General features: G+C 42.8%; 2 protein-coding genes across 10 annotated transcripts in view; one reads left to right on the forward strand and one right to left on the reverse strand.

The window, feature by feature from the left end:
• Window positions 1-6,839, reverse strand: part of PORCN (porcupine O-acyltransferase) — a 28,424-nt gene extending 21,585 nt beyond the window's left edge. For 4 of the 6 annotated variants that reach the window (XM_088137837.1, XM_088137840.1, XM_088137839.1 and 1 more), the window contains exons 1-6: window positions 6,700-6,839; window positions 5,478-5,545; window positions 4,585-4,729; window positions 2,898-3,090; window positions 1,768-1,811; window positions 182-363 (exon numbers count right to left, since the gene is read on the reverse strand). In XM_088137837.1, coding sequence (XP_087993963.1) covers window positions 182-363; window positions 1,768-1,811; window positions 2,898-3,090; window positions 4,585-4,720 — 555 coding nt within the window. In that variant the 5' untranslated portion in view covers window positions 4,721-4,729; window positions 5,478-5,545; window positions 6,700-6,839. Of the gene's footprint in view, window positions 1-181; window positions 364-1,767; window positions 1,812-2,897; window positions 3,091-4,584; window positions 4,730-5,477; window positions 5,546-6,699 lie in introns of those variants that run through there. The other 2 variants (XM_088137838.1, XM_088137843.1) reach the window with 2 other exon arrangements.
• Window positions 6,840-6,971: 132 nt separating this feature from the next.
• EBP (EBP cholestenol delta-isomerase) lies at window positions 6,972-20,425 on the forward strand. Of its 4 annotated transcripts, XM_025171282.2 has the most exons (6): window positions 12,645-13,396; window positions 13,871-13,994; window positions 14,434-14,818; window positions 15,394-15,430; window positions 16,295-16,425; window positions 16,864-20,425. In XM_025171282.2, the coding sequence occupies exons 3-6, from the start codon at window positions 14,503-14,505 to the stop codon at window positions 17,073-17,075; spliced, it is 696 nt and encodes a 231-aa protein (XP_025027050.1). In that variant the 5' UTR covers window positions 12,645-13,396; window positions 13,871-13,994; window positions 14,434-14,502; the 3' UTR covers window positions 17,076-20,425. The 4 variants fall into 4 exon arrangements, with proteins under 4 accessions (XP_025027049.2, XP_025027050.1, XP_007435431.1 ...); XM_025171281.2 differs by lacking the exons at window positions 12,645-13,396; window positions 13,871-13,994 and adding an exon at window positions 6,972-7,179; XM_007435369.4 differs by lacking the exon at window positions 13,871-13,994 and having other exon boundaries at window positions 12,650-13,396.
• The last annotated feature ends 1,160 nt before the right edge of the window (window positions 20,426-21,585 follow it).

A 21,585-nucleotide genomic window follows, 5' to 3' on the forward strand; every position in this document is an offset into this window, starting at 1 on the left:
TCTGAGTGGAAAAAACTCTGCTATGGCTTGATCATTTGCAACTGTAGGAAGCCTGGAGAAAAATTCCCAAGTTCCATTAAAGGTGTCATTTTTAATGGATCATTGAAATCCCTATCCCTTCCCCACCAACCAGAACTTGCCTGCCAAGCTTTGCCAATAATAGACATTAGAGGGCACTCACTATTTTCCTGCTCTCTACAGCCTGCAGATAGGTACGAAAGCGGAACCAGGGTCCAAATATAACCGTTCCAACGAAGTAGATATACCCCATGAATTCAACTGGGGATGGAATGGTTGGCACCTCACCCCTGTCCAGATCAAAGCCCAATGACACAGCCTTCATTGCCACAATCATCTGGGCACCTAGTGATAGTAGACAGAAATGTGAGAGAGGATCAGTGCTTACGTTCTTAACAAGTAACTTTAGCTGCCTCAAAGTAGGTTTACTGACACAGATTACTTTTCTTTGGTCCAGCAAAGATATTCAGATCCAAGGGGATTTATGAATGGAACCTCCATATATAGGAAGAGTATCATTCCTTCTAATAGCAACTCAGTTTATAAGCCTTGATAGAATGTCAGGCAAAGCAGAATCCCTCAGAAACAAGGGAAAAGGATGGGGGAATCCCAACATTTGCAGAAGACAAATTTGTTAAGAGGCGTATCTTAAAAAGTTCCACGCACCACGGATCAGCAGATTTGCTCTATAGGTACAGAAGGCTGAGTGATGGGAGGAAAGGGAAAGTGACCACGAGGAGGAAAGGGGGGCCTGTCTGGAGGTTATGGCTGGCCAGTGTCTGTGCCTCTTTAGAAAGAAAAAGAGGGAGAAGAAATACTGCAACATGTTGTTACAGTTCCCCTGTAAATTTGAATTGCAGAGGATTGAGGCAAATGCCAGGAGAAAGATGCCAATTGAATGCCCTGTTTGAGACTTCCCCTAAGGCATCTGGTAAATAATTATTGAAAAAAAGAAATGGAGGGGCACCTGGACCTGGTCTTTTATTTATTTAATGCACACAGTTAACAAAACAATCTTTAAACTTTTTAAAAAATAGAAAAGAGATAATTCCAAACAAACTAAAAATGCAAACTAAAAAAGAGAAAAATAAATCTACCTTATATTTTATATTATCAATAGTCACCAATGTCTTCCATAATACAAACAATACAAAATATTAGTGTAAAATTTCACAAAATCTCTGCCATAGTAACACATTATTGCTGCATCCTTTGATTAGTAGAAAATATTGCCTTTCCAAAACAGATAGATCACAATGTTTCCACAACCATTCCTTGACATCTGGAATAATACCACATTTCCAATTTCTCAGTACAATTCTTTTAGCTATTCCCCATGCTCAATACAACCACAGGACCTGGGCTTTTCATATGTCCTGAGGTCTAGACTTAGTGGCCCCGACATTTAGCTTAGCCCACCGTTCCTCAACCGTGGCAACTTTAAGAGGTGTGTTTTTTTGCCTTTCACTTAATTTGTAACATGAACCTAGCCAATTGGGATTTATTTAATAAAACACAGCTAAGAAACCATTGTTTAGTCTGATGTATAAATCCAGTCGTAGGCATCCTGGATCCAAACTCCGTAGGTCTGTCTTGCTTCCTAGCAGCAAAGCAGTGAATGCTGCACCCTCTAAGTAGTAGTACGTTCTCCTTTTGGAAAGGCAGTGCTTTCTTCCAAGCATAGATTTTCTGATACATCTTGCCACACTAAAACCAGGAGACCTGTGCAGAAGGAGATTTGTGACTTACCTCTCATCTTATGCCAACTCACAGTGTCTACCATATGCATCTCTCTATAATCCAGGAGGGGGAAGCAGAAAACAAAAATAACCATTATCTTTGTGTATCGGTTCTTTGTTTGCTATCTTTCTCCTTCCTTGGATCCAGACATGTTTCAAGATCCCCTTCTTGCTGGGCTTTCCAATAAAAAGGAACACATTTATGTCAAAAGGTTGGGTGGCTAGAAATGCACCTAACCCCAGGCATTCTGCCATTACATCCTGTTAGTCTGCTTTCCCTGATCTCTGGCTGTTCTTCCTAGTGATATAACTGCTCCACTCCAAAATTTATGGAATCTTCCAGTGATCCATTCTTGTCTCCAAATGTTGACCCAGATGCCCTCCTTCCTGCACTTCTCACTGGCCTACTCCTTCGTAGCAATTTGTCAGATTTCTTAGCCCATAGGTTTAACCTCTCCCTGGCTCCATTTCCACAATACAAGCCAAAAACCTTCAGCAACAAGGGCACAAGTACACATATACTGACATATTTTGAATTATAATTCCGTAATTCCCAGAGAGCATAAGTTTAACACATCTGGAGGACACTAGCTGGCACAGGGACAGACAACTTAACCTACAATTCTCATCAGCCTGACCATCAAAGGAATGATAAACCTAAATATCTGAAAAGCAACATATTCAGCTCTGCCCCACCTCTGGAAATCACCATTTTGGGGACTGATTTGAGACCATTTTGTGATTTGGATAAATTAAATTTGCAAATGTGACTCTCAGTTTTGAATTTAAAAAAATTAAAATATGTTGTTAAAACCTAAGGATTTTTCAACTTATTTTTATTGGGACAAACTTGGGTGGCTTGGGGAGGCTTCCACCCATGAACTAAGCCTCAGACAATGGTTGCAGGGCTGGCTAGAACAGGATTAATACAGCATAGCAACATATGCATTCTTGTAACCAGCCTCCAATGTATCTATACTGTACACCTGCTTCTTTACTTTTATGCTCCCTTATGAAAGGTGTCCCCCTCATTGACTTGGCTTTCTGTTGGGGCAACATGCTATTAACTGATCCTTTCCCTATAAGATTACTCATGGCTGTAGCAGCCCCTTAATTAAGCCTCCCACATTCCTCACTTACCCCATGAGCAAATAGATGAGGATGGTGATGGAGAGCAGAACTCCACGCTGGGTTGAGTGGCGACACAAGAACAAAACCAGGTAGCACAAGAGGCTGAGGAGCACAACCCACACCATCTGCAGCTGGAAAAAGTGGTAGAGGGCATAGAAGCCACTAGCGACGGTGCTCAGGTGCTTAGCATAGGATGGCAGAGCTGAAAAGAAGAGGCAGGGGGTTTAGACGACAGAAAGAGAAGTTAGCCATGGCTGGGCTCACTCAACACACCTAGCCATAATATGGATTGTGCGTGGGTGGGTATTAGCATGCCATACAGTCTCAGCCATTGTAGTTTGTAAACCGTAGCTTATGGCAGGGGTGGGCAACTTCTCCAGGGTTGGAGGCTCTCCAACCGGCTGGAGGCCACAGAAGGTCTTCTGATGGTGGCAAAATGCTGTCACTGGAAATGTTTGTTCATCTCTCTTTGTGCTGTTTTGGGAAGGGTGGAAAGAGGAGGTGAAGGGTCTTTGAGAGGCAAACAACTTATGTTTCCACCTTAAATGATCCCTCAGATCTTGGAAAAAAGCCTCCCAATTATGCCACTGAAATTCAGCAATTTCAAGTCACTAGGGCAATTAGAAATGGAAATGGAAGTATCTTCTCCGTGAGGCCTCTTGCTGTCATTCCCACTCCTGCTGGGAAAGGGTGGGGGTTGGAAAAATAGTTCAGTTGAAAATCAGTCAATTGGATTTCAGCGGGGGGGGGAACAGAACCCAGTTTATCATTTAATGTGTTATGTGAACCCAGCCAATTATAACTTATTCAATAAACCAGTTTATTGTGACACCCAGACCCCTCCTGAGAGAGTGGACGTTAAGCCAAGCAAATGAGGCCGTAGAACCTTCTCTTTCCCCACTCACTCTCTGCCCTCATTTTATCCCTAATTTATCAAGAACCTCTTCAGCCTCACTGGATTGTGGGAAAGCCACCATAACTTCACAGCAGAAGGCAAGACAGGCTGAGGGAACAAGAACACCAGGAATAAACTGGAAATTGACAACTGCCCCAAGTCCCTGGGAGCATTTCTGAAGTATTGCAAATGGTAGCTTTTTTTAGCTTGGATTATTTCCTTCATATCATCTACAACAAGGACCGCAAGAGCCACTATGTAGGACAGGCAGGCAGAAACTAGCAGGGTGTATCCCCAAACACTAACTAGTAGTCAGAAAACTTGATGAAAAGTCCTGGAAAATTATTAGCATTTTAGATCAAGTGAAATCCAAAAATGCTAGGGAATTACTGGAAGCTTGGCATTCAGGTGAATCAGCTATCAGCAGACACACCAAGATAAATCACATTTACACACCATTCAAAAGAGACAATAAAAAACCTAGGGAGGAAACAAAAGACTAGAACACATCCCCTCTAGCAGCCAACATTCAGATAAGCAGGGATCTGAATCAGATAACACCAGACAAACAATCAAGCAGAAAATAATCTAATCAAGGAACCACCAAAGAGGAAACCACATTCCCACCAAAGCTCGCGGAGCAAACTACTGTATATAAACAGGCAGCAAACCCCCACACTCACTTGCACTGATGATGTTACCTAGTTGGGTAATGAAACATCTGCAAGCAAACAACACTGTGACTGGAAACTAGCTAATTTACTTTTACCTCACATGTGTGCAAACTCAGTCTCTACTTACCTAACCTCCATAGGAGACGACAAGCTAGGCACAAGAGCAGCAGAGTCCAAACCTGTTCAAAACCCTGCTGAGCAGTTGGCAACACACAGCTGCTCAAGAGCTGCTGGTAGAACTCCTCCCGTGTAAAGGTGGCCATGGCCCCAGCCTGGAAGAGGAGAGAAAGAGATGTGAAGCAAGCCCACAAGGTTAGCTCTGGAGGCAAGGCAGGATCCTTCTGTATTCTGAATCATATATAAACCCAGAGAATTCAATAAACTCTGGAATCATAAGCTACACCCAGCCCTGCTCTGAAGCTGGGGTTATTCTAGTTGAAAGAACCTCCTCCAACTAGGAGAAAGACTGTAGTTCCAGGGCATGCTTACCCAAAGATATTAGTTGTGTTTATACAACACTTATTCATGTTTTATTTAACCATAATTTCCTTAAACCCCCACTTTCCTGGGCTCATAAAACACAATGAATTGTAAATCAACCAACCACACAAGCTAGATTGACACAACTTACTACCTACAGCATGGTGAGCCCAGTTATAGCTGGGCATGCCAAAGTCAGCCAGTCCACAGGCCCAGTAGCCATTGACATAGATCCCATGTCCATATTCATCATCTCACAGACACACCTACCACCCCAGTATTCCCTTTTGTAATTATTACTTCCCTTTGGTTTTAGAGCTATAGATTTGAAATAGCAGCATGGAAAGCCAGTCTAAGCATTATCTTGGTCTGAAAGCATCTAGTGTAGCTTAGCAGATATGAGTCTGGAAACCATATAAGTACAGCAGGATTGTGCTTCTCATGATTAACTTAACTATGGTTTGTTCAATCAGCCCCATTTTGTGGGTACATAAAACATGCTGAACCATTACTATGCAAGTATGAAATTGCAGAACATACTGGGCTAAAATGTGATTGGCAAGTTCAGGGTATTGCAGGAATACAGTCCATCCATACTGCCTCAAGTCCTATGGAGGAAGAGACGCAAGTATAAATCTTCTAAATAAATCCACAAACATTACTGTATGGAAGTGAATTCTGCTAAAACCCACAGAATTTGATTGTTTCTACAGTACAGCTGAGCAAACCAAAGCTTCTACCTTGACACAACTCTTTCTTTACCTTGTTACCTGGAAGTAATTCTCAATTACTATTTGCAGGGCAGATTTAGGAATAAAAATAACACTATATCTTATTCTAAAACAGCTCCTTCAAGAAAAAAAATTAACTGAAGACCAGTTACCAGTCCCACAATTATAGCATAAATTCTGATTCTACTTTAGTTTTCTGAGAATGAACGAACACTAAGCCATCTGAAAAGATGGAGGGGCACTGACAGAAGACTAGGTAAATGTTTGGTTACATATAATGGTAGAGAAACGGCTGGGGGTGAGTAATACACAGCTGATGAATTGATGAAGTATTGCACAGGGAGGAAGACATGGCTGGAACAGCACGCTGCACTAAACCAGTTTATTTCGCCATGATTTGGTACACCATAGTAGTCCAGGGTCACCCAATACAGGAAGCCAAACCCAATCACAGCATATTATGGCTTAACACGAAGTGGGAACCGTTTAGGTGCCTGCGGATTTGCTGGTCTGTGGCATAACAGGCAGGAAACGCTGGAGACAGAGTGGAGGAGGGGAACCTGGCTTTAGACAAAAGGATCCGAAAGGAAAATCAAACCAGCGCCGTTCTGCAGAGCCAAGTAACCTCCGCTTCTCGTTTCCTGTCTGGAATAACCGCCGCCCCCCCAAGCTAATTTCTCTTCCTCACTGCACCCCACGGGAGACTAGCCCGTTTTCCTGGCAGCGCTATTCTTAAAAGGGAAAGAGCTAATGATGGGAATCCCACGGAAACGGCGGTGACCGCGTCATTCCGGAGAAAGAAAAGGGAAATCCCGCCATTCGGAGACGTGGATCTAAGAGAGCCTTTCCCTCACGCTGCATTGCGGGAGAGGCGAGAACTCGGCGCCCCCTTGCTCTGCTCTGCTTCTCCCCCGCCGAACTTGCCTTAATGCCTCTTATCCATCCCCAACACCGGCCCTCTAGCTCCGTTTAGGCCAGCTGTTCCAGCGGCATGCCTTAAAGAGACAGGCGCAGCGTTATTGCTAACTCACCGATGCGTCTGTATTCGCGCCACCCTATTTTCCCCAGCTCTCCGGGGCTGCGTGGGTACCGGTCTTCTCCGTCCCCTCCCCCCCTCCAACAGCTGGATAACTGAGAAAGAAAGGAGAGGTAGGCGGGGGGGAAGGGGTGCAATAATCTTGTTTAAAGTTGGAGGTGGATCGACTGGAAATACCAATGAGAAGGCCGGAGAGGAATAGTTAAAACTGCTGAACGGCCAATCGGATGGAAAAGATTGGGGGGTAGGCGCAGAAGGGCAGCCAATGAGAAAGGGCGGGGCGAGAGAAGAACGAAATCGGGTCGAGTCTCCCCTTTTGTGCAACCGGCGGCTCCTTTTGTCCCCCAGGAAAAGCTTCAGTTACAGAGGTCATGACGCGCAAAAATCCGTGGAAAAGGCAACCGCGAGAGCGGCCAGCAAAAAAAGCTGCTATTTCCAGACTTTTATTCTGAAAACATTCTTCGCTAGAAGGAGGGTGAGCGTTACAGAAAATTGCCATGTAGCATCCTCTGGAGAAACCTTGACGGGTAGACTTTTTCCCCCCAGAAATATGGATGCTGTGGTGTGAGAGAGCAGTTTGGCAGAGATTGGGTAGGGAAACTCCAGTCAGTTCTTCCAGTTAGGACAGTGTTCCTCAACCTTGGCCACTTTAAGACAGGTGGACTTCAACTCCCAGAATTCCCCAGCCAGCATGGCTGGCTGGGGAATTCTGGGAGTTGAAGTCCACCTATCTTAAAGTGGCCACGGTTGAGGAGCACCGAGGTAAGGGGTAGCACATAGATAGGCCTGTGTTGTTGGCAGAGAGTCTCCAGTACTTTAGATTGGCAAGGGGTCTGATTCCTAGTTGCTTAATAAGAGCAAGCTGGTCAGTCACTTTGTGCACATTTATTTAGCACTTTTTCATTTCTGATCCTGTCTCTTCTTGTTTTACTGTGGTGCGCACGCTTAAGTCATCTGTTCTCCTGACATTCCTCATCTTTTTCAATTTCTCTTGACGTACCCAGCTCTCTCTCTTCCCCATAAACAAATTGAACAGCCTGCTGCTATACAGCCATTTTTGGTTTTTTCAATTTTCATCCCTCATAACAGATCATCTACTGTTGCCTTCCAACATTTGTATGTCTTAAAATTTCTCTAGCTCTTTTTCCATCTCTATTCAATGACCAGTATATGTGCATTCATCTATTTACTCTACTTTTAATCATTTATGTAGAACTTGCAGTTATTTGCCCAAATGTCCCTAACAGATACAACTACCTTAGTCTTTGATACATTAATTTTCAGATCCATACGCCTTGATGCATCATACACTGAGCCTATTACTTGCGGCAAACCATTCAGGTTTTGTGCATACAAAATTATGCATACATTCGCATCGCCAACCAACAAACCTTTAATATCACTGCAAACATTTCTTATACATATATCAAAAATATGTTAAAAAACCAAAGGGAAAGACATCACTTGTCTGCTACCTGTTCAATGCTGAACCATTCACAAAACGTTCTCATACATGTTTTGCTTCCATCATACGCTACTTTTACTGCATTTAGCAGTTAACCTCCATGTTTATGCAAAGCCTTCCATAATTTGAGCCTATTCAGTTTATCATACACTTCCTCTAAACAAACATACAATAAATTGTTTCACATTCGCACATTTCTCAGTGGCCTGCTGAAAACTAAAAAAAATCTGCTTTCCCCCACCCCTGGAATAAAGGGACACCCAAATTTTGCTCATTATCACTTGCATCAAGAGCCCTGCTCGGTTACAGGGAGCGTCCACCTCTCGGGCAACACTGTCTACTTCCGCCTGAGTCATCATCCAAGCCAACAATAAACCTTCCATCGTTCTCGCCTTTTTCTATCCGTGGCTTTGCGCTTGCGCCTCCACCCAACCCAGCCGAGGGCCACTGTCGTGACCCGGGCGATAATGGTATAAAATGACAAAAGTTGGGTGTGATTAGCACCCACGTAGATCTCTAGTGCCTCGCCTCTAATTTGCTAGCTAGGTCAGGATGTAAGAAGTGGAAGGTTTTGCTCAATTGGACAGAGGCAACACTCAGCTTCCCCAGAGCAGCTGGCTTATATTTATCCTCTACTGTATTCTTTAAAATGAGCCTACTGTACACAGGAGAGGAAGAGAAAGGAGGAGAAGCAAAGCAGACCTATCTATCAACTTCCAAGCAGAGGCCCATATGATCTCTTTTCAGTAAGCCTCTCTGAAATGCCTTGTGTTTTGGGCACAAGCTTTGTTAAATTTTGTCATTCAAGTCCTGGAGAGGAAAATCTAAAGCATCTTCTTTTCTATTTTTTTCCAGAATTGGGCTGAAGGGAGAAGTCCTTAGCAGAAGGGTTAAAAACTCCAGATGGACAGAAAGATTGCCATCATTCAAGACACCAACCTGACTGATGTCATAAATATGTCTATCATAAATATCTTTTACCAGAGAATCCTTGGGAGAAAGGGTTAGCCAATGCGATTTAAAGTACCCTCCCCTCTCCTCCACCCCCTAATTTCTAAGAAGCAGTTAACCTAAAATCCTGAGGTAGCTACATGGTAAAATGTGGAACTATTTGAGAAGGGTGGTTTGGTTTTTTTCCTTCCAGTTTTAGGTCACTGAGGGTTTTTTGTTGTTGTTGTTGTTGACCTCAGCTTTCTTTCTGCTTTTTGCCAGGTGGGACGGACATTGTCCTCCATATATAGGAAGAGTATCATTCCTTCTAATAGCAACTCAAGTTTATAAGCCTTGATAGAATGACAGGCAAAGCAGTATCCTTCAGAAACAAGGATGGGGGAATCCCAACATTTGCAGAAGACAAATTTGTTAAGAGGCGTTATCTTAAAAAGTTCCACACACCAAGGATCAACAGATTTGCTCTATAGGTACAGGAGGAAAGGGGTTGTTTCACATTCACCCATTTCTCAGTGGCCTGCTGAAAAATAAAAAAAATCTGGTTTCCCCCACCCCTGGAATAAAGTGACATGTCTTGTACCCATTTAGAATTTGGCCCAACCCCTTTTCTATTCGTTTTTAGATTAAAAAACTCATCCCTCTGTTTTTTTCTGCATTCACTGTTGCTACCCTTTCCCCTAATCATCGAGCACAGATATATTCCTCACACACGTTAAACAAGTTACACCATTCCCATCCCATTTTTAACATTTCTCCAGTTATACTGTCTAATCCTTGAGCCTTGCTATTTTTTAACATTTTCACAGGATTTTTTACTTCCTTTTCATCATTTTTTTCTTGGACACTAACATTTACAACATTTCAGTTCTACTGATTGACATATCACTGTAATTCCCGTACAAATCTCTGAACTATCCTTTCCAGCATTCCTTTCCTTTAGTTTCATTCCAAATCCTTTCCTCGCTTTCATTTTAGATTCTGTTCACTCTGGCAGGAGCTCTTTGTTTAGATCTCTTCCCCACTTTGATTTTTTTTTATTTCAATCAAAACTGCTTGCATTTTTTCTGCCTCCTATATGCCTAACTATTCTTGCTCTTTACATTCTTTGCAAGTATCTTTTTCCTCTCTGTTCACATTATAGAAGTTATTTCTCTGATCCTTGTTTTTCAGTAATCATTCTTGAACGTGCCTTTTTTTTCTTACCCACAGTCTATTTCCCATCATTCTACCAAGCATCTTTTTTCATACTTCTCATTGGCATAACTCCACACGCTTATGGGCATTCCCTACCATAATCTGTTTTTGCTCTGTTCCAAGCAATTTCTACGTCCTCTTTCTCTACATCTATTTGTCATTCAGTCTGCTGGGATATTACTTTATCATCTAATACTTTTCACACAGGGCACATAATTTGTCTTTGTGATTTACTTTCACAAATGATAGCAGCCACTAATCATGGTTTAAACTATAAATCTTATCTTAGGTTCTATTTGCCCAGGCAAACATTTGCGCAGTTTCCCTCTTCCCTCATCTTCTCCCCAAATCCCCAGATGCTATCCCAAATTGTGCTTTGGTTCTTTTTTTTTTTTGGTAAGGGGAATAATGTCCCAACCAGTTTTGGGGTTGGATATTACATAACCCGTGGCTGGCCAACTGACTTAATGATAGTAATCCATACCTTGCTTATGTTCCATCTTGACTGCTGCCGCACGCTTTCCATGGGGCCTGCCCTTGCAGAATAATTGGAAATTGCAGTTGGTGCAAAATATGGCAGCTAGGTACATATAGCAATCGCCTGCACTGAAAACTCCCTGTTGGGCACAGTTTAAGGTGCTGGCTTTAGCCTTTAAAACCCTGAATGGCTTTGGGTTTGGCTGTCTCTCCTGCTGTGATCCTGTCTAGTGATTTAGATCGGCAATCGTTTGGACATGGGTCCTGCTACTGCAAGCTTGCCTTTTGAATATGTTAGAGAGGATCTTTTCTTGTAAGCTCTCACGCCATGGAATACACTCCTCAGGGAGGGGCACTGTGCCCCCGCTTTTCCAGTATTTTGGAAAACAGCAAAATCCATTGCTTCGACACAGGTGTGAATTGTTAGTTAAAGTGGCTTTGGATTTTAATGCTATTGATTTAAATTTCTCATTATTTTGATTGTTTTGTGTGTGTGGGGGTGTTGTGTGCATGTTTTGTATCTTGTATTTTGAATTGCTGTGTCAGATGGCCAGGAAGGAAGAAAATAAATTTAATAAATAATATATCTAAAACATCACACACTGCTCAGCTCCAGGAGGCAGGGCAGCCCAGTACTGCAAGTCCTGAGATGTTCATTATGTGACTGTATTCACATTCTATTCCCACTTCAGACTCAGGCATGATAGGGTTTGTGGGCTTTGGCAAGGATGAATCCAACCAATGGTTAACCAAATTGTGGTTTAGAAAATAGTCTTAATTTGTAGGACATGTCTTGCAGGTGGAACTCAGAAGCAGTCTAGATGGGCCTAGGGAAAAACCTTGACACTTGAAATATTTAAAACCTGCTGTAAATGAAAATATGCCTTGATATACAGAATTATAAGTACCCTTCATGAGGGTTTTCTTTCTTTCATGGTGAGGCTTGAGTTCTTTGATAGACTGTTAAGAGTTAAGATATAAAAAGTTGAGATCTACAGCCTTACTGGAATGTGTGAACCTGGCCACTGTGCAAATGACACCAGGATAACTATGGGTTCTTCAAATCTTCATTATTTGAATGTTCATGCAAATTTGATGGCACTTTGTCAGGCTTTGCTGACAACAGAAAAAGCTAAGGAAGGTTGAACTCCTAAGACGAGGGTTTGCCAAAAAGTGCTAGGGCTGTAGACTCCACTGAGAAGTTGAACGGAGAAACCATTTTTTTTTTTTTTTTTACTGTTGCCAAGAAAGCAGCACAGATGTATCCATTTATTTCCCAGAGTCAAGCTTGACTTGAGGGAGATCTTACATTTAATATTCAGATCACCCCAATTCATCATCAATTCACTACAGTACTTTTATCTTCATCCATAGACCGTGCTGTTAAAAATAATAAATGCAGTACAGTACTTGATAACTTTCCCCCTCCTTTTAAAGATGTGATACACCAGTTACCTTTTAGGAAACTAAAATAAATATTGAATGAGCTCTGGGGACACAAATAGCTCTTATCTCTTTGCTCTCCTTTGCTGAGTGCCAACTATTTATATAAGCTTGAGCTAGCTCTGTGCGGCTGCTAGTCCTGGATTATCCCCTGGCCTGGGGAACCCCACACCTCTTCCTAGTGATCTCAGGACTACCGAGTCTCTTGAAGAAGGTGATTTAACACCCCATCTGCCCCACCTCAGCCTCTTAGAGTAAAGGTTAGCTGCTAAATCACTGTTTTTCAAACTTGGCAACTTGAAGCTGTGGACTTCATGCTGGCTGGGGAATTCTGGGAGTTGAAGTCCACCCATCTTCAAGTTGCCAAGTTTGAAAAACACTGCTAAATGAATGATGAAACCATTATGAGCAGAGAAGTACTTTCTGCTTGAAGCTACTAAATATGAAGAAGTGCTTGAAAAAGATCTCCTGAGCTGCACAAGGATTTTCCTCTCATCTTTTCTTTTTTAATTGCTTCTTCCAGTCCTAAACTGTTAAGCTCTAATGATTACAACTGTGTAAGAAGTGGTCTGATTCTCTGCTTGCCGGGGGGTAGAGTGGAGACTACTCTATCACACTGGCTGGAGGCACGCAAGATGCTAAGCCATGGTTTAGTTAGACCCAACGTTTATATATGCTGCAACAAAATTTGTTGTGATTCAGCACGTTGTGTAAATGCAGGCGGGTGATGATTTAATGTATTTTGTACCTGGTCCCGGTGGCTTATTTAATAAACCATAGCTACTCAAACCATGACTTATTATAATTCCTTGGGTAGATGGCCGATTACATAAAATTGTTGGATAAAAAATAAGTAAATGACGTACAAAAATAAGAAGGCGGTGGAGGTTACGGGTGAACCCACATCGCCTCAGCCACCTTCCACCAATCGGTTTGCCAGAATACTTTGTGACGTCAGATTTTATTTTCCCATTAGTTGTGCTGGTAAAGCAAAAGCTCCTATGAGAGCCCCGCCTTTATCTTAGCGAACGTTGATTGGCTGACGTATCTGTCCGTTTTCTATACTGGCCGAGGGCTGCGCGAGATTTGCTAGGATTTACGGAACAGGTGAGGGGCTTTTGGTGAGAACCTTTTGCAAGTGAAACGCTGAGTAAGGCTCGAGGTAAGTGTAAGATTTCTTTTAGAGGCACGGATCTGTTATAGTGCATTTCTCATGACAGCGCAGGATGTTAGGGATTTCTGCGCAAGGTCCTGGTAACCCCGTCCCGCTGATTTGCTTTTGTGTCCAAAATCCAGGGCGCTCTCCCGTACGGGGAGTAATGGGTGCAATTTGAGTCTCTGAGTTTCGGAGCGGAGAAAGCGGCAGCAAGAATCTTCCGCAGACCATTGCATTTGTTTTATTAGTTGAGGAAAAAAACGTTCAAATTGCGGGCAGCGAGGACGGAAGATTGGCGAAGTGAAAGTTACTCACCATTTTCCTTCTTCAAATTGGAACAGAAGGATAACTCCGAAAAAATTGTTTGTCGGTTGATAAGGGATAAGTAACAAAAAGTAACTTCCAGCTTGTAGTAGTAACTGCTAGGTTTCTAACAGTGAGAGAGAGAACTCATTGTGAATTGTCTGTGGATGTCAACAGGCAGGTTGCTCCCAGCTCTGAATAAGAGTTATGAAGGCCCTCAGAAAAGGTCCACTTTGGGTGCACGGATGGTACTGAATATTGGGAGGCATTGCTTCGAAGCTCTTTGGAGGCTGGAAGTCAGGTAACCCTCCCTCGGAGCTGAACTGTGGCATTTTATGATGGTAGACATGAGAAGCCTCTGCTCGGAGCCCATTCCTTGCTTTCTTAAGGAACATGCTTGTTCTAGGAATCAATGATGCGCCGGAATCAGCTCATCCATCGTAGTCATTTGTGTGCAAGGAGCAGCTGTATAGGTTATATAAACAAATGAGCAAAAAAACTTTGAAGGGGAAAATACTCTGATGTAAGAAAATAGAGTCTAGGTGCAAATGTATTTAAAACCAGTGGGAAGCAAGCTTTTATAAGGATACTTATAAAAGCTTAAAACCACACTAAATCTTTGGGATGCTCTCTATATATGTTTGGATTTTAGGATAAGTTCTGTTTTTATTTTGTGGGCTGCCAGGCCAAATGAATCTGACAACAGGTTGTGTTTAACCAGTTCTCTGTCTTTAATGCAGGTGGATCATTTTCTTCCACAAGAAGCCCTTGCCTTTTTCAGTGGCTCAGCTCACACTTTCTCAACCGCTATGGGTCTGGAAGCAAAGCCCGTTGTTGTCCACCACCCATACTGGCCTCGGGATTTGGAGCTCCAAAACTATGTCCCAAATGATCGACCCTTATGGCAGATCCTGGCATTCTTATTCTCTGCTTCAGGAATTCTCCTGATATTGGCTTGGTTCGTGGCAGGCTGGCAGAGCAAGACATCGGGCCCTCTTGGAACCTGGCGCTCCTTGATCATTGGCTGGTTTACTGTCTGTGGTTTTATTCATATTGTCATCGAAGGCTGGTTTAGCCTCTACTACATGGAAATCCCAGGGGATCTATCCTTTCTCTCACAGCTCTGTAAGATGTCTGTCTATCTGGGTTCTGTCTCTGAGTTTGGAAAAAACGATGCAGCAGGTTGATATGGGGGAAAATGGGGCAGGAGCATCTGCAGGAGGCCCAAATAGGGGCAAACGACACAGTCTGTCAATACTGTCAAGGCCTTTATTACGTACTTGGGTCAGACTTCAGGACACAAGTATGTGATAGTGGTGTTTGCATGACAGCATCCTTGCACAGGTAGTCTTTGCTTATGTATTTAGAAAGTTTTATTGGTATGACAGCATTCATGTCTTCACTTAATTATTTGTTCTGTCTTCTGGGATAGGAAGTACTTGGAAGAAAAGATGTATGTGGTTTAGGGAATTGCAGACAGGTGTCATTTTTGCACCTTTGGGTGCTCCAAAGCACCCATTTGGCTTTGTATCTAAAGTGCTGGGCAACCCTGTTAGTTTATATCCAGTATAATTAATGAATATCTAAGAAAAATACAGGGAAATACACAAACCCTCCCCACCACAGTTCCTATGGAATTCTTCATTTCTCTACTCAGTAATGTTTCTCCTTTTTTTTTATGTCTTCTTGCTGCTTTCCAGGGAAGGAATATGGCAAAGGTGACAGCAGATATGTCATGTAAGTATCAGCTTTGAAATGACAGACAAGGGTCATTGGTCTTTGTCATATGGACGAGTAAGGACATATTTCTGCAAAGGTCCAGCATTAAGCAATTTTGAACACAAGTACCTGGCCTGAGTGTGGGGGGAGGGAAGGGATGACTTAATTAATATAAGCATAAATATAGCTGAGATGTTCAAAATCTTTGCATGAGTTCTCTATACAGCACAACAAAATTATAGGAATCCCTGCATTTCTTTTTAAGGATTCTAGTCTTTTGGGGGGAAAAATGGTTTGAATTCTACTCATGCACTAAAAGAGGGATGAAATTTGTTTTTAAATGTTTGAGATGAATATTATCAGTGGGGTTCCCCCATCACAGTGGAAGATCTGGTTGGAGAGCATAGCTATACTATTGGCAAGGCTGACTAAATCCTGCATTTTTTTCCTTCCCCCCCCCCTTTTTTTTCACTCATTTTTTTTCTCCTTCCTGCTCAGCCATAGTAAATGAGCCTGGGGAAATAAAATGGCCAAGGCTTGAACAGGAAAAACTTGCATCAGCTCACTTTCCTATCCCGAGCAGATTCTGCGGTTTGGCCTGGGATGTCTTTATTGCCTTTGTGTAGTTTCATGCATCAGGGTAACCAGAATGTCACTCACTTGGTTTAGCTCAGCATGATGTACCATTTGTAAGCTTTGATTCATGGCTTAACATAATGTGCATTCCATTGCCTACTTCGTCAAATAAAATGAAGTATTCTCCTAAATTGGCCAGTAGTGCTCTCTCTCTCTCTCCCCTGGTGCTCCCTCCCTCCAGGTTTGAAGACAATTGGGATGTTTTGGGACTTCCAAGTGACTTTTGTTTCATTTTTGTGTCTGCAGAGCAGATAATTTCACAGTTTGCATGGAGACCATCACTGCCTATTTTTGCGGTCCCCTCAGTCTTTGGACTGCAGTAGCGTTTCTTTCAGGCCAGTCCCATCGATATGTGCTGCAGCTAGTGGTGTCAGTAGGTAGGTATGCAAGGCAAATGCAAGTCCAAATGCTCAAGTATTCTGACTCTTAGTTACCTCTCGGTATGCTCTAGTGATAAGCCTGTGGTTCTCTTGGGTGTCTGTGAGGAGGCGAGGAGAAGCAAAGGAAGATGCATGTGATGGAAGTCATCATGCAAATGCTGCTTCTTGTGTCACAGTTTGGTGTAAGAAGAGCATGGATGACAATCAGTTCTATGATTATATTGTTTTTCCTGCTAAGACGCTCTCTTTTGTGGGAGAATATGTCAGGGTATGTAAATGTTCATGCAATCTTTCAAAAGCAATGAATTTAATATGTTTATCCTCTGTTAACTTTCCATGCATGTGACTGCATTTGCTATTTGGCTTGGTTAATTCTGATGTTTTCTTTTCATCCTACTTTAATCAGTCATCTTGTCTCTCTATCTTTAACCACAGGTCATCTATATGGAGACATTCTGTACTTCTACACTGAATACCGCGATGGCTTTAGCCATAGTGAGATGTGGCACCCAATGTACTTCTGGTTTTATTTTGTCTTCATGAATAGTCTGTGGGTTATCATTCCCTCTATTCTCATCTGGGATGCCTGGAAGCACCTCAGCACTTGCCAAAGAGTGGTGGATGCTAGCAAATCTAAGCAACATTGATCTCTTGCAGAGGAGGTCATACTGGACGGTACTTCCAGCCATTCGGAGATTGATCTCCTACTTTATGCTCCTCCTCCTGTCCCTCTGCACTTGTTTAAATATTTTCTGTGGTTTCTCTCCCTTTTCAGATTTTATGTTGAATTGATGGACAAACACCACCATTGATGGTGGCCATTCTCTTCCCCTTCTTTAAGTGTTCGTAGGTCTAAGGTTAAGACTGCAATTTTATCTTCGTATGACTAAGCTCCTTTGTGGTCAGGAGGCTTTACTTCTAAATAAATGTCATTCGGGTTAGGTGACTCAGCTAATGCTGCCTTCGTAGTACAAATCAGTGTTGAAGAGAGCACTGCTACAGACCACATAGGTAACTTTGTGTCCCTTGATACCTGGAGCTATAATCACATAAGTCTGCAGGGAGAGCCCCACATTTAGTATTCATAAAACTGGAATATGGAGGCTATGCAGGAAACGTTCAGTCTCTTCCCTATTCTCGGTTTAGGGCCAAGCAGAAGGTAGCTTTATAGGAGTTCACAATTTGTTTCTGTCCATATAAAGAGATTCCACAGCTTGCCTTGAAGCTTTTTTTCTTCCCATGTGGAATAAATAGCCGGTGACTGGCTTGAACTGGGAAATATTATCTGGCAGCTGCCACCCAAGAATTATAAATGCTTTGAGGTAGAGCAAAGAAGAAGCTATCAGATCTCCATACCTAAGCTCTATTCCTAAGGAACTGCTGGAGTAGGTTCTTAAGAGTGTAGTGGAAGCATAGGAGAAAATACTTTGACATCACCGCTTATTTTTATTCATTCTTTTCTTAACTCAACTGCTTTGACATGTTCAGACATCAGCGTGTGTCTGCAGCAGAAAATCCAGCCTCAAGATTGATATAGAAGTAGACCTGTTGCTGTAGGGGCAAATATTTGCTAAACAATGTTCCAGTTTATCACTGTATCCCAAACTCCACCTCCTTGAGTACCTCTGTACAGTGCTCAACTCTTATTTGTAAACTGAGGCGTGACATTTGAATAAACAATCTCTATACTGTATGGGTTGGGTGAGGCTTCAAAGAAGACAAGAACATCTTGATGGAAATTTTCTCTCCAGATATATTGTGTTTCCTCTGAACTGTTTAAAAGATATGTTAAATGGGTAAATATCTTTTGAAAAATGTAATCAAACTGTAATACTAGGATGTGATTTTAACCATAGAGTTTAATCGTATTATCATACAAAGAACTTTCAATCTTCTTGTGAAAGAGAAGCAGTGACGTATGAGCCACAGTAGACCAATTAGGGAACTCCTTTTTGGCTGGAGTAGAGATGTCTAAAGAACTAAATTTTGGGTTTGCATTTTGCTGTAGTGACTGTAATATTTCAGGGTCTTCCTTGTGTTATGCCTGTTGGCACTGGCTTGCCAGAATAGAAGGCAACTCTGCAGATGCTGAAAGTATTAGAAGACAAATTTATAGTATCTGAGACTATAACGTAGGCTGAGTAGATGTCGTTGGAATGATCAGGAGAAGAGTGCTTCCTTTCTAAAAATGTAATTATACGTACTGTACAAAACAACTGGGCTTAAGTAAAAGCCTTGGATTTTTAAAATTTCCTTTATCCTTCTGGAAAAGAGCACTGAAGAGGTGATAAGGTCACTTTGTCTAAGCTCTAAGAATTAAAAGATGTACTTTATGAAAAAAAAAAAATCCACACTTTCTAAATTAATGTTAAATTGTTCCTTCTGGAAAAGGAAAGAACGACCCTAAACTTGTTTTTATGTATTGCTGAATACCTAGGCATGACAAGCATGCTTCTCAGAAGAGACCTGGCCATCAGTCTTTTCAGTTATCCTGACCGTGTGCTAATCCATGAGCTTTATAGCTGTGATGTGGGGTGCCTCAGGGCTCTCCCACTGTCAGGATCTACGCAAGCTAGAAATCTTAATTGTTTTTCACTTAGTATAGCGATGCATATTAAATGGTTAATGGTAAAAATGTTAATTGCAGGCAGCTTGCTTGACCTGCCATTGAAGTTAGGAGAAAGGGAGGGAGAGGATGCCAGGTGCTGTTATCTCTACAGAGGTGTCTACAAGATCAAGCACTGTGAAAGCCAGTGAAGAATTTCAAGCAGGAAAAGAAAGGAGAAGGGGGGGGAAATTGGGCTTAAAAAGGTTTTGCTTTGTAGAATTAAGACTCAACAAACTATAGCTGCTGTGCATTTCTCCCAATAAAGAAATCTTTTTAGACTCCAGCGGATTTACTGAACTTTGGGAACGAGTGTGCAGACTCTGACACCCACTCCTCTTTAATGTCTACATGAAACCGCTGGGTGAGGTCATTTGACAGCACATGGTGCGGCAACATCAATACTGACTAGGCAGGCGATGCTTTTTTGATGCTGACCCAATGCCTGGAAGCTGTGAGGGTCTGGATGGGGAGGAACAGGCTCCAACTCCGTAGCTACCTTCTGCTCCAAAACACACTGTCTCTTGTCTGAAGGACCAAGCAGGGCTGCTGGGACAGAACAGAGGGGAAGTTTCTGAAGGGCTACACTGTACACACGCTACATGCATGTTCTAGTGAGGTCCTAGCCAAGGGAGGGCAGGACAAGGATCCCAGAGCTTCAGTCATCTTTTGAGCCCTCTATTACTTCGAGGCCTGTGGTCCACCCATCTTAAAGTTGCTGAGGTTGAGGAACCCTGATCTAGATAGTTGCACTGAACCCTGATCTAGATAGTTGAGCCCACTATTACTTTGAGGCCTGTGCTCCCTAGCTATTCTCTAGATCAGAATTCCTCAGCAACTTTAAGATGGGTGGACTTCAACTCCCAGAAGTCCCCTCCAGCATGAGGAACCTTGATCTAGATAGTTGCAAGAGGACCTTTAGAAAAGGTTAAAAGGCAATCTGAACCCTCTGGGAAGGATGGCAACAGAGCAGCATCTCCTCTGCAAGTATGAGAAACAGAATAAGAAATAGCCCAGATGATAATACGCATTTGAGATCAAATAATATATGTATGCCACCCAATTCTCAACGACTATGGGGGCTCACAACAGTCAAATTACAATAAAATGTTTTTTTAAAAAAAGATGGCAAGCCCAACGAAGAGAGGGATTTCACTCTCCCTTGCTGAAGGCTTCCAAAAAGAAAAAAGGAAAGGAAAAAAAAAGCTTCCAGTGCAACCCAAGATTGACAAGTACATTCACTTCAATGTTCTTGGAGTGCGTGCGTCTGCTTGTTTTTTCTGCTTTTAATTTTGCATGCTACTCTTACTTTGACTCATTACATTCCCAGAGCTAATGTGATTAAAATGTGTTGTATTTTTGTTATTCCCTAAATAAATAATTTCAATACTCTGTGTGTCAGTAAAAATTACTAATTGGGAAAGATTGTTATATGTGTGGTGTCCAGTTTGCTCAAACACGTTTTTGGCTGTTGTTTAAAGAATTCTGCAGATCGGTGGTATTAAGTGGTTTGTCCCACGCTCTTGGGTATGGCGATAGCGTGTTGAAGACAGGGATGTTGTTTATCATTTGCAAATAACCTGTATGCCAGTCTTCCCCATCCAGATTTGCTGAGCCTTCAATTCCAAGAGTTCACAGCCACTAGTGATCCCAAAGACCTGGAGGGTGCCAGGCTGGAGAAGGCCTCTCAGAAGCAAACGCTTCCGGATCCGACCTGACCCGTCAGCGAGAGCCTTGCCGCAGAAAACGGATGCGCTGTCATCGCTACTGCTCGTGAGGACCGCATAATTTGGCATCGTGACATCAGGAAAAAAAGGCTTGGCTTGGTAAAGGGTCTGTTAGCCCAAACACCTTGTTATCATATGATTGTGATGGCCCGAAAACATAACCTGTCTCTCTTCCCCTTCCCGCCGCGACGGGGATGGATCAAGAGCCCCGCTCGGTTACAGGGAGCGTCCACCTCTCGGGCAACACTGTCTACTTCCGCCTGAGTCATCATCCAAGCCAACAATAAACCTTCCATCGTTCTCGCCCTTTTCTATCCGTGGCTTTGCGTTCGCGCCTCCGCCCAACCCAGCCGAGGGCCACTGTCGTGACCCGGGCGATAATGGTATAAAACGACAAAAGCTGGGCGTGATTAGCACCCACGTATAGCTCTAGTGCCTCGCCTCGTAAGCAACTGGTTCTCCCACTGACCACTTAAGATGCCTCTGAGAAGCCTGGAAGAGCACTCATCTCCCCCGGCAGGTGGTGTTCAGAAGGAAGGCTACCAGATCTGGGCTGCAAATACCCGGGCTTCCGCTAGAGAGCAACACAGTTTTCTGCCCCTTTTTGTGACCATTTGATTGTCTGCCCCCCCCCCCCCGGATAATCCGGTTACAAATTTCCGCTTTTTTCCCATTGTGACTATATTATGGCAATATAGGGAGGTCGTGACGTCAAAGGGAATACTACCTCTCATGTTTAGGTATCATGGAGGGGCAACACCCGATCACCCTTTTACTGGGCTCAATTCTCGTTATTTTGCCGATTATTTCCGACTAAGTCGGAAG

The sequence above is a fragment of the Python bivittatus genome, unplaced genomic scaffold (assembly GCF_059951505.1).
Source record: "Python bivittatus isolate LINGU-HERP-01145 unplaced genomic scaffold, Pbiv_v1 ctg000220_np1212, whole genome shotgun sequence".
Lineage (NCBI taxonomy): Eukaryota > Metazoa > Chordata > Lepidosauria > Squamata > Pythonidae > Python > Python bivittatus.

Bases quoted from the DNA above. Each gene is read 5' to 3' on its own strand.
- EBP (XM_025171281.2), top strand. From the start codon at position 14,503: ATGGGTCTGGAAGCAAAGCCCGTTGTTGTCCACCACCCATACTGGCCT. The intron at 15,431-16,294 runs GTAAGTATCAGC...TTGTGTCTGCAG, and splicing joins GGTGACAGCAGATATGTCAT to AGCAGATAATTTCACAGTTT. The intron at 16,426-16,863 runs GTAGGTATGCAA...CTTTAACCACAG, and splicing joins GCAGCTAGTGGTGTCAGTAG to GTCATCTATATGGAGACATT.